Source organism: Dipodomys merriami, unplaced genomic scaffold, assembly GCF_024711535.1.
Source record: "Dipodomys merriami isolate MVZ:Mamm:240054 unplaced genomic scaffold, mDipMer1.0.p SCAF_1, whole genome shotgun sequence".
Taxonomy (NCBI): Eukaryota; Metazoa; Chordata; class Mammalia; order Rodentia; family Heteromyidae; genus Dipodomys; species Dipodomys merriami.
The window spans coordinates 77,082,812-77,094,981 of record NW_027202270.1 but is presented as its reverse complement, the minus strand read 5'-3'; the positions used below and the strand labels follow the sequence as shown (position 1 = coordinate 77,094,981).

Sequence of the window (12,170 nt, the reverse complement as noted above, 5' to 3'; positions counted from 1 at the left end):
AGACCCTGAGTTCAATCCCTCATACTGACAACAAAACTTTTTAAATTAATAATTATCTAGTTTTACCGGGCATCAGTGGCTCATGCTGGCTACTTAGGAGGCTGAGTTCTGAGGATACCAGTTTTAAGCCAACCCAAGCAGGAAAATCTATAAGATTCTTATCTCCAAAAAAAAGTAACCACCCAAAAGCTGAATGTGGAGCTGTGACTCAAGTAGAAGAGCACTAGCCTTGAGCAAAAAGCTAAGGGTATATTGCGTAGTCTCTTGAGTTCAAGCCCCACCCAGCACCAGCACACACACACACACACACACACACACACACACACACACACACACACACACACACACACACACACACACACACACACACATTACCTAGTTTCAAAACAGTCGACTGAAAAGGTGTCTGGGAGAGCTATTCACTTAGTTATGTAACCAGAAGCAGAACCAGCCCAGAAAAGCAGCACAAAGCTATACATAATTTTTTCAAGAATGATTTGGCACCTAATAAACTACATGAGTCACTGTTTCTCCAAGATGTAATTGTGGAGGATTTAGTTCTCAATTGTTTGATGGGGTTTATCTCTAACAAATAAAGTTCATTGATTCTCTCTCTCTCTCTCTCTCTCTCTCTCTCTCTCTCTCTCTCTCTCTCTCTCTCTCTCTCTCTCTCTCTCTCTCTCTCTCTCTTTCTCTCTCTCTCTCTCTCTGTGGCTTGAAGTTGAACTCTGGGCTTGGGTGTTGTCCCTCAGCTCTTCAGCTCAAGGTGAGCGCTCTACCACTTGAGCCACAGCACCACTTCCAGTTTTTCTGGTGGTTTATTGGAGATAAGAGTCTCATGGACTTTCCTGCCCAGGCTGGCTTTGAACCTTGATCCTCAGATCTCAGCCTCCTGAGTAGCTAGGATTACAGGAGTGAGCCACCGACTCCCAGCTCATTGAATTCTTTTTATTCTGAAGTCAAAAAATAGTAAGCGAATCTTACCTCAGTCTTTCGGCTACTGTATTTCATATCAGAGGTAGAAAACTCTATGAGAAAAAAAAATTGAATTGTCTTAGTAGTAAACGCAATGTTAGTCCAGAATTTGGGGTGTAAGGCTGTTGATGCTGAGACTTAAGGGAAAATGTGAGCTGAATGACACAAAATCCAGACTCTTGCCACCAGGAGGAGGTGGTGTTGTATAAACTAGTCCTCACTTACCTGCAGTTGCTCTTTCAAGGTTTGCAGTTATAGTGGTCAAGAGGACTCTGAAAACATTAACTTAAAAACTCCAGGGAAAAAACTATTAAATTGGGCACTTGCTGAATAATGTGCAGAAATCTCATACCTTCTTCCTGAGTATGACAGCCAATACCTGAAATCCCAGTACTCTGAAGGCTGATGCAGGGCGATAAGTTCAAAGTCGGTCAGGCTACATAGTGAGAATTTACTACGTAGAATTCACTAAGTAGGGAAATGGATGGGACTAGAACCATAGTAATTGAAGTAAACCAGGCTCAGAGAGACAAACCTCTTATATGTGGAAGCAAGATGTAAAATATAATTATGCATAACATATACACAGCTCAGCACATTCACACATAAACAGACCATGAGGGTATGCTTAGGGGAAGAATCTAAAAGCATAACTCCACTGAACAACTAAAGTACTGTTTACCAAAATGAATACAAGGAAGCGGAAATACATTTTGAGGGGGATGGACAAGAGGGGGGCACAAGAATGGAGGGAGGAAGGGTGAACAAATGTAGTCTTCATATTAAATGTATGTTATGTGCTTGAGAGTAGGGACAGGTGGTGTGTGTGAGGGGGATAGAGAATAAAGGAAGGAGTAACATTGACCAAGATGCATGGTGCGTATCACCTGACTTATGGAATTATAACCCCTTTGTTCACTACCTAACAATAAGAATAATAAAAGAAACATAAAAAGGAAAGAAAAGAAGAGGAGAGAAGGAGAGGGAAGAGGAGAAAAAGGAAGGGAAAGAAAAGAAAGAAAATCATCTCCTAGCTTCCTGCTCTGTCCTGTGCAGGACATGAACCATACCCTTTTTTTTTTTTTTTTAGTGGTGCTGTGGCTCAAGTGGTAGAGCGCTCACCTTGAGCTGAAGAGCACAAGGACAGCACCCAGGCCCAGAGTTCAAGCCCTATGGCCGACAAAAAAAAAATGTTTTTATTGTAAAAAAAATAGTGTACAGAAGGGTTACAATTACATGAGTAAGGTAATGAGTACATTTCCTAGTGAGCATTGTTGCCTCCTCCTTTGTTTTTCCCCTACCATCCCTTCCCTCCCCATCTCTCCAACTCCTCCCTCCCCCCCACAAGTTGTAAAGTTCATTTTCAACATACTGCCTTGTACATCTCATCCCTTTGTTCAGCATCCATGCTGTGGACACCACCCACCCATTTGTCACTTACCATCTGTCTTGTCTATGTGAGCTGCTGTAGTGGGCTGGCAGCACTGTGCTCCAGGAGCCCGCATGCAGCAACCTAATGCTATCATAGTACCTGTGTCACTCCCCTCCCCTCCCCTGATCATGGCCACCTTGGACCAACTCACATCATCACACCAAGAAGGGTGAATATAGCACAACAGGCTATTCAGAGGGACACAGAGAGAAACCATGTTCACATACTTTTTTTTAATCACACTATGTTGTTAGAATTGCCCTATTAGGGCTGGGAACGTGGCTCAGTGGTAGAGTGCTTGCCTTGCATGCCTGATGCCCTGGGTTCGATTCCCCAGCACCACATAAGCAAAAAGAAAAAAGCCGGAAGTGGCGCTATGGCTCAAGTGGTAGAGTGCTAGCCTTGAGCTGAAGAGCTGAGGGACAGCACCCAGGCCCAGAGTTCATGTCCCACAACAGGACCCCCCCCAGAAAAAAAAGAATTGCCTTATTATTTTATTTATTGTTAATCTCTTTCTGTGCCTAATTTATAAATTAAGCTTTTCATAGGTATGTAGAGAAAAAGATGCACATGTATGAGTGTGTGTGTGTGTGTGTGTGTGTGTGTGTGTGTGTGTAAATCATCACCTAAGAAGAGACTCCCCATGACAGGGGTGCAGGCATTATACTATATGTATGTGTATGGTAGTAGATAAATATCAGCAGTTTCAGGCATCTGCTAGGGGACTGGGAATTTATCCCCTGTCAATAAAGGAGAGCTACTCTATTTAATCTATAAGCTGACTAGAAACACAAAGATTTCTGATCGGAGAACACATATGTGTCGTTCATGGAACATGATTATCATCATGTCAGTTTTTCACAGGGTACCAAAGTGAGAGCCAGATGCACACTAGTTCAGGGGGGGCTGTAACCCAGGAATGCACCCTGGGATTATATGGCTTTTGGTGGTATTACAGGCGGTTGGCACTTTTCAGAGCGAGAGTGAAAGCGACAGCGAGAGCAGGAGAGAATGAGGGGGAGAAAGAGAGATCAAGAGCATTTCACTGAGTAATTAAATAAGCAAATGCCTCAAAGACAACAGAGGCTGAGTCTCTGGTTTGTTTTTTGTTTGTTTTTTGTTTTTTTGGTCTGGTAGTGGGGCCTGAACTCTGGGCCTGGGCGCTGTCCCTCAGCTCTTCAGCTCAAGGCTAGCGCTCTACCACTTGAGCCACAGCGCCACTTCCGGCTTTGTTCTTTTTGCTTATGTGGTGCTGAGGAATCGAACCCAGGGCCTCAGGCATGCAAGGCAAGCGCTCTACCACTGAGCCACAGCGCCACTTCCGGCTTTGTTCTTTTTGCTTATGTGGTGCTGAGGAATCGAACCCAGGGCCTCAGGCATGCAAGGCAAGCGCTCTACCACTGAGCCACCTTCCCAGCCCTCTCATTTTTTTTTTTTAACCAGAAAGGAAGCAAACAGACTTTTACTCTCCATGGAGCAATGCATACACTCCAAATAAAAAGGCATATTTGCCATGTAATCATCTTTTAACCTGGTTCCCTAGAACTTTTTCTTTAGAAAGCCTGGATGTACAACCAAGTGAACATATTCACGTTGAATTCTCTCCCAACAATTGTTTGAACTAGTTAGGTTATAAATCCTGAATTAGAGGTATGAGGAAGAGGAGGGTGGGATTTTCCAAGTAGTTGTAAAAGTTAAAAGTTGTTCTCTTCTTACCAAAAAGCCAAAATGTTTCCCACAATTCTATTCCACCACAGCTTAGGGCCAAAGCCAAAAGATTCAGGAGCCAAAATGGCCACAAAAATGAAGTGGTGAATTGAGATCATGTTGCCTGACTAGAGGAGCAAGCACCATTACCCAGTTTGGTTAGGTCCAAACCAGATAGACCAGCCAGCACTGCTATATCTCCCAACTAGAAAGAGAAGCCAGACATCTGGAATTTTGTGAAATCTCCCTCCATGTACTTGTTCCTAAAGCTGTGAGGGCCCAATATAATGTTGAATAGGTCTCCTCAGTCATGGGCTATCATTTCAAAGTTTCACTTAAAGAGAAATTACTTTCTCTAAGGTATTAGAGGTAGAGAAGCCAGTCTCAGATGAGTAGACACCTAAGAAGAAGATACCAATGGGAGGGGGGACCTGAATTCACCAGCCACCTCTGGCCCAGGCCTCTCCTTATCCTTTTCTTAGACATTTATTCAACAAATATGTATTAAGGGCTTTCTAAGTGGCTGACACGGTCATAAAAGAAGACAAAAGTCTTTGTTCTCATGGAGATCACATTCTAGAAGTTGGAATTTTTATGTTGAAAACGTACTAGGGAAAAAAAATCTAGAACTATGAGCAAACATAATTTATGGTTGGGTGCTTATGAATAACTTCCTGAGTTTAATATTTTCTGGTGTTGTCACAGTACTTGGTTAGATGCTATTCAGTATGGGTATGATGGTTAAAGCTTGATTGTCAATTGGATTGGATTGAGAGATGTCTAAGAGTTGAGTGAGGTATACTCCTGGGAGTGTATATGAGTGAGTATCAAGAGACAGTTGACTGTGGGACAGTAACTGTGGGAGAAAAACCTGCTCTGAATGTGGGTATGAATGGCATATCCTATAGACTAAAGCACAGATAGAATAATAGGGTGAAAGGAAGGAAAAGGAAGAAGCCAATTAGTCTGAGTATTCTCTCCGTTTCCTTTCACTCTCACCCTCTTTCTCCCTCCTCCATCTTTCTTTCCCTTTATCCCTCCTTACTTCCCCCTTTCTCCCTTTCTCCCTCCTTCTCTCGCTCTCTTCCTCCTTTTCTCCCTCCTTCCTTTCCTCCCTTTCCCTCTCTCTCCCTTCTTCTCTTCTCTCTTTTCCTCTCCTTCCATTCTCACTCTCTTTCTTTTTCTTTTCTGGTCACCATGATGCATTTTCACTACTCTGCCACCAGGACAGGGAGATCTGCCATGAAACAATGAGCTAAAATAAATTTTTCCTTCTTTTATAAGAAGGTATTCATCACAGCAACAGGAAGCTAACATAGAATGGTATCAGGTAGAAAGACTCTGCTCTGATATTTCTGGTGGGAACAAAGAGATCTTTCTGGTAGGTTAAGTCAAAAGTATGTGTGAAAACCTTAAAAAAATGTGTACAGTTACAGTCCAAGGTGGCAAATTGAATATGCAAACTTTTTCACCACACTCTCTCAAACTTGGGGACCCTTGTCCTCCAGATCTGCCAATTTACCTTCTTTGAGCTCCCTCATCAAGTCCACTCAAACACATAGTACTTTTTAACACCATTCTCAATAAGCATAGATAACCATGGACAATTTAATAGATGAGAAAAGTCTCAAACATGAAAATACAGAGAATAAAACAAATAGCTTCCTGGGAAACTGCTGGGAAATATGGCCCACTGAATGCCATGGAGATTAAAAAGAACAAACTGTGTCTGTAACAAACTGTGCATACATGCCAGTCTCCTGGGGCTTAAACACAGGGCCTGGGTGCTATATTTGAGCATTTTGTTCAAGGCTAGTACCTAAACACTTGAGCCACAGATCCATTTCTGGGCTTTGGGTAGTTAATTGGAGATAAGAGTTTTGTAGACTTTCCTGCCTGGGCTGGATGCTAGGATCTCTGCCTCTTGACTAGCTAGCATTACAGGCATCAGCCACTGACACCCAATGTAGACAATGGATTGTTTTTTAGCACAAAAATTAGGAAAACTGGAGGTTGGTAAGTTTTTTGTTGTTATTCTTGTTGTTTTGTCAGCTGTGGGGCTTGAACTCTGGGCCTGGGCACTGTCCCTCAGCTCTTCAGCTCTAGGCAAGCACTCTACCACTTGAGCCACAGCACCACTTCCAGTTTTCTGGTGGTTTATTGGAGATAAGAGTCTTTCCTGCCTAGGCTGGCTTTGAACCATGATCGTTAGATCTCAGCCTCCTGAGTAGCTATGATTACAGGTGTGAGCTACCAGTGCCCGGCGAGATTGGTAGTTTTAAACTAAATGATCAAGAAATGTTATAAACATATTTAGAAATATAAATTTATTCCTGAAGTACTGTTGGTACTTATTTCTCTTTTTTCTTGCTCATCTGTGTTTCCCAGAGTATTTTGTTTGTGCCAGTCCTGGGGCTTGAATTCAGGTCCTGAGCACTGTCCCTTAGCATTTCCTCAAGGCTAGTGCTCTACCACTTGATCCACAGCTCTACATCTGGATTTTTTGAAGATAATATGATAATGAGGATGAGGATGAGGATGATGATGATAATAGTTTCGTGGACTCTTTTGCCCTACTCATCTCCAAAATTATGCAAGTATTATATTTTTTTCCTTTGTTTGGAAAGATGCCTTAAGGTTCTTTGGGGGTGTACTTTCTATTATTGCAAAAGGCCAATAAATGTGGCTTGTTGGTTTGTTCCTGGAGATTTGGATTGAAGGGCTCAGGTCAGTGGCAAATACCAAAGACAACATAATCCTGTTGCAAGGAAAGGCTGGTATTGATACTAATCTCTGGTAAATAAATCATGGACTCAATAATTGGAAGATGTTTCTTACATTGTCACATTAACTTGGCGATCCAGGAAGGAGACTAAGGTGGAAACCCTAGTACCTAGCAAAAGCTAAATTTATATGTATGTGAATACATATAAATAAATATATAAATATGTGAATATATTTATTTAAGATATATTTTAAAATGGAAATGTATATTTATGCAGAGTTCTACAAGGGTAGTAGATATTATGTCTCATTCACTGCAATTTCTCTAGCATTTACAGTAGTGCTTGGAATTATAAACAAATGTTAATTGAGCAAAATAATTTAAAAAAATCACTGAGGAGTTAAATGTTTGACTTACCTTCAGATTTTCTTTGCTGCACCTTGAGAAAAGTAGGAGTCTCTTCTCTGGTTACAGACTTGGAGATAATTGGTTCCAAGCAAGGTCTGGGCAACAAAAAGCCCACGTTCACATTGTAGAGCTCCTTGGAACTTTCTTGTGTTTTTAGAATGAAAGGCATGGCTAGTGTTTTCACCTCACAGTCTGCCATCTCATCTTCATTTGGGAGAGGAACAGAATGTGTGTGTTCCCCTTCTTGATGCACTGAAGTTATCTGACTGAAAGGAGAGGAACAGTTATTGCTAAAGTGGGGCCTAGTGGAAAAAGTTAGGCTATTGGGGATGTGTTCTTTTTTTTTTTTTAATTGTGAAAATACTATGCAAAGGGGTTACAATTACCTGAGCAAGATAATGAGTACATTTCTTATCAAGCATTGTTGCCTCCTCCTTTGTTTCCCCTTCCCATCTCTCCCCGCCCCCCCCCCCCGTGCCATTTCAACATAATGTCTTGTACATCTCATTGTTGCAATGGGTCCACCTGTATCCCTATTTAAACAATTTTTTCCCTTCCCCTAGGGGATGTGTTCTTGAAGGGAGGTATTGCTCTCCCACCCACACACCTTCTTCTCTCTCTGTTTGCTTCCTGGCCACCATGTGACAGTATCCTTCTCTGCTAAGTGCTCTTCAACATGATGTACTGCCCTTCACAGATCTCAAAACTATGGAGCCAAAGCAATCAGAACTCATGAAACTCTGATTATCTAAGGTGTTTTGTCACAGTGATGGAAACCTGATTATCTTTTGGCTCTCTGGTTCTTAGGCCAGTCTGACCTCATTAGAAATTTTGCAGAACTGTTTCCAAATGGTGCTGTTGAGCAGAATGATTGAATCCTGAGAGGACTAGACCTCTCTGCACTCTGAACCTCTCTCCACCTTCTCTGTCCCCCATACTCAGTACAATGGCCTGCACAGATTCCAACTCAATCCATTTCAGTTTTTCATGTCCCCATTTCCTGGACCAGAGAAATCCAGGGACAAAGAACAAGTACAGAAGCTGCACTTTGTATCTCCAAAGGCATTTACCAGCCCAGTATTTCTCAAACCGTCTTTAGTGAAGAACTGGTTTTCAAGTTGTCCAATCCATTGTGGAATAACATTTTTTGTAAAATATAATAAAAATGGATGCCACAAAACTAAAGGAATAATTTAAAATATGCAGAGCATAGCTAATTTTTTTCATTTTCTGATCAGTACACAAATATTACATTGCCAAGTTGCTTTACAGTTTTTTACATGGTTATCCTCAAGTTTTACACTGACCTCATCATGACTGGTCACAGGGTTACAGAACTGCATTTTTAAAGTTTCTGGAGTAGGGTGGTCACAATCTTAATGCTGGGGCCAAATATGACCTTAAGCTTGTCTTTGTAGTTTTAATGGGACACAATATGTTCACATATTGTTCATAACTGCCTTATTATTATATTAATTGAAGAGTTAATTAATTTAGAGTTAAATCATTGCAACAAAGACTGTATTATCACAAAGCTTATTATTTGTCTCTGGCTTTAGGGTGTTATTTTGGATTAAATTACAAAACATGTAAGGTGCCACACAAATATCTAACTACTTCCGAATTATATTCCAATCAAACACCTCAAAGGATATTCCTTACTTGCTTTCTTTCAAATCCTCTTGGCTCATTTCTTGGGGATGGTCTCTTGGAAAAGTCACAATAATCTCAACATCTGTAGAAATTCATGATACAAGTAGAAGGGAAAAGAAAACAATGATTTCCAGTAGTAAGAATGAAAAGTATTTTATGTCTGACTACTTGGTTACTCAATAATTAGAGAATGGACATTTATAAGAGGTTGAGGTATATCCATATATGTATTTTTCCTGTCTAGTATATAGTAGTTCTATTTTTAAAATAATATTTATTTATATTTATATGTTTATATTTTTGTGCCTGTATTGGGGCTTGAATTCAAAAGCTGGGTGCTGTCTGTTAGTATTTTTTTTGTTTTTTTGTTTTTTGTTTTTGTCAGTTGTGGGGCTTGAACTCTGGGCTTGGTCACTGTCCCTCAGCAATTCAGCTCAAGGTGAGTGCTCTACCACTTGAGCCACAGTGCCACTTCCGATTTTCTGAGTGGCTTATTGGCAATAAGAGTCTCATAGAGTTTCCTGCCCCAGCTGGCTTTGAACTTTGATCCTCAGATCTCAGCCTCCTGAGTAGCTAGATTACAGGTGTGAGCTGGTGAGGCCTGGTTTGTCTTTTAGTTTTTTGCTTAAGATTGGAGCTCTATTTCTAGAGTCGCACTTTCCTCTTCCTATGAGAGGTTCTAAATGAATGCCTTGTTAAAGAGCAAAAAAATCCCTTTATAATATAGTATTTTACCTATTACATAAAAATATTTAAATAAATAGAAGAGAGCAAGAGATAGAGAGACAGAGATAGAGATAGTGCTGTCTCCTGGGTGAAAACAACAAAGTCTTCCTCCTATGAAGTGGAAGTGATGAACATTAACTGAGATAATTTATGCAGCCCTGAAGTAGCTTGCCTGTATTTGTAATTTTGGCCATCTCTTGTTTGAGTCCACAGAAGGCTACCCTGCATAACAGTTAGGTGGAACATTCCAATTTTCTTATCATATACCATGTTCAGCAAATTTATGTAAAAAATTAGTGTGAACCAAACTAAAATAGGTCTTTTGGGGGTTTTCATCCCATTCAATACACTTTTGTTAATTGTATGCCAAACTCAGGGTTTTAGGCTAACAAAATAGAAATAAGCATGATAGAGCTACAGCTCTAGGGGAGACAACAGAAAAGAAACATGAAGTTGCAGTGAGGTAGTAAGCATTGTGATAGAAATGTTCTGCGTTGTGGGAGCATGGAGGAGTCTTCTTCCAGCACAATGTGATGGCTGTCCCAGTTTTCATTTCTGTTCTTATATTTGTCAGAATTGTTTGCTCAGTCTACATCTGCCTGCATGTATAAGGAGAAGCAATGTTTGTATGAGCTCCACGGACAGAATACTTCTCTTAACACAAGGATAAGGAAAGGAAGCAATTCAGATCTGGGCCTATAAGTCTCTTTTGCCACTTCTTGGTTGGCCTGGAAAAAGTTGTTCACAGCTATCATTATCAACACCAACTCATTTACTAGAATTTTATTGTTCCTAAAGGACTTTGGATATTTTACTAATATGTAGGAAGCATCAGAGTTACAACTTTATTATTTTTTTTTTGCAGTAAACGGGATTGAGCCATCCCCCATAGTTCTTTTTGCCTTTAGTTCATTTTCAGATAGGATTTCATGCTATTTTGCTCAAGCTAACTTCAAACCATACTCTTCCTACGTCTATCTCCTAAATACCTGTAGTGTGCCATCATGCTCAGCTATGACAGCATTTCATTGTTCAATCTTTATATCGATATCATTTACTAAGGCTAGCGCATTAAAAATTGCCAGAAAAAAAATTTACTTATAATTGGATTTCAAAAGTAGTATTCTCCATCTTTGTCAGACAACATTATATTTTGTGGTACCACAAAGATATATCCAGTTTTGGCTTTCTTTTTCAAATAAGACAGTTTGATTGAATGTTTTCTAATATTATACAATATCAAGGAATGCCCTTGTAAAAATGAAGTTTCCTTGGAAAGGTCAATTTTTTTTTAACTTTTCAAAGATCCTATCACCACACAATGTAGTTTAAAATGAGAGGCTTGAAATTACAGAGCTGGAGGGATTTTAGAGGTCATCTGATCCAAACTCTTCATTTTAGAGATGACTCTGGGTGACATGTTCAAGGTCATCCTACAATTTGAAAGGAAGATGGATGCCTTTCATAACATCTCTGCTGTCATCCTCGAGTATAAAAACCTAGTTGGCATGTTAGGGTGAACAAGTCATACATTGCTACTAACTGAACTGTGATGAAAAGAATGCTCGTGGGAAAAAAAGCTAGATGCACTTAATACTTTGCATGGAAGTTAAAAAACTGAATATTCACATGAGCAATACTTAAAAATGACGCTATGTTTACAATTATAGAGAACTACTAAGCCTAGAAGGTCTTAGGCACATGTAATGTGCTCCATAGTTGAACTGACTGGTTTTTTTTTTTCAAACGAAGGGACACAGATACAATAAGCAAGTTAAGAGCTCATGGCTGTCATCCTAATTGTTGGGTCTGAATGTGGAGCTAGAGAAGAATTATAGAATATACTGACTCTGAAATTATTTAGAAACATATCAATGTTCTCTTTGTTCTTTCTCTTAAACATTGAGTGGCTAAGCAGTGGTAGATAAGGTCTCTAAACTTAACCAGTAGCCTGACGCTGGTGGCTCATGCCTGTAATCCTAGGTACTTAGGAGGTTGAGTTCTGAGGATCACGGTTCAAAGCCAGCCAGGGCAAGAATGCCGATGAGACTCTTACCTCCAATTGACCACCAGAAAACTGGAAGTGGCGCTGTGGCTCAAGAGATAGAGCATTCACCTTGAGCTGAAGAGCTCAGGGATAGTGCCCAGGTCCAGCGTTCAAGCCCCACAACCAACCAAAACAAGATGAAAAAAAGAGTAGTAAAGCTAAACAGAAGGTCAGAAAACATGATGCTTTGTATATAAAGCACTTGCATTTATAAGCACTGAGTTGAAGAAGGTGTAAATTAAGTGCCAAAAAGTGTTAACCATTGAGAGAAATTAAAAGGCAGCATTTCAATGTAGCCAAAAACATATGACAGACATTTCATAGATGAGGTGAAAATTATATTCATAAAAATTTAAAAATGATCATTAATTTATTGTTAGTGCTATAGGTATTATTAAAATGGAAACTTAAAATCTGGCTGAGTCTAATTTATTCAAGGATGAAAAATCATTGTCTTTAAAAAATAAAATCTTCTTTTCTTGTGTATCCTCCTTGTT

The 12,170-nt window shown here is 40.0% G+C and overlaps 1 protein-coding gene across 1 annotated transcript in view; it reads right to left on the bottom strand.

Moving 5' to 3' along the window:
- Map3k19 (mitogen-activated protein kinase kinase kinase 19) overlaps positions 1-12,170 on the bottom strand; it is a 60,703-nt gene that overhangs the window by 17,157 nt on the left and 31,376 nt on the right. The window contains exons 8-10 of the mRNA XM_070024018.1: positions 8,910-8,982; positions 7,257-7,513; positions 985-1,028 (exon numbers count right to left, since the gene is read on the bottom strand). Of these exons, the coding sequence (XP_069880119.1) occupies positions 985-1,028; positions 7,257-7,513; positions 8,910-8,982 (374 nt within the window). The remainder of the gene's footprint in view (positions 1-984; positions 1,029-7,256; positions 7,514-8,909; positions 8,983-12,170) is intronic.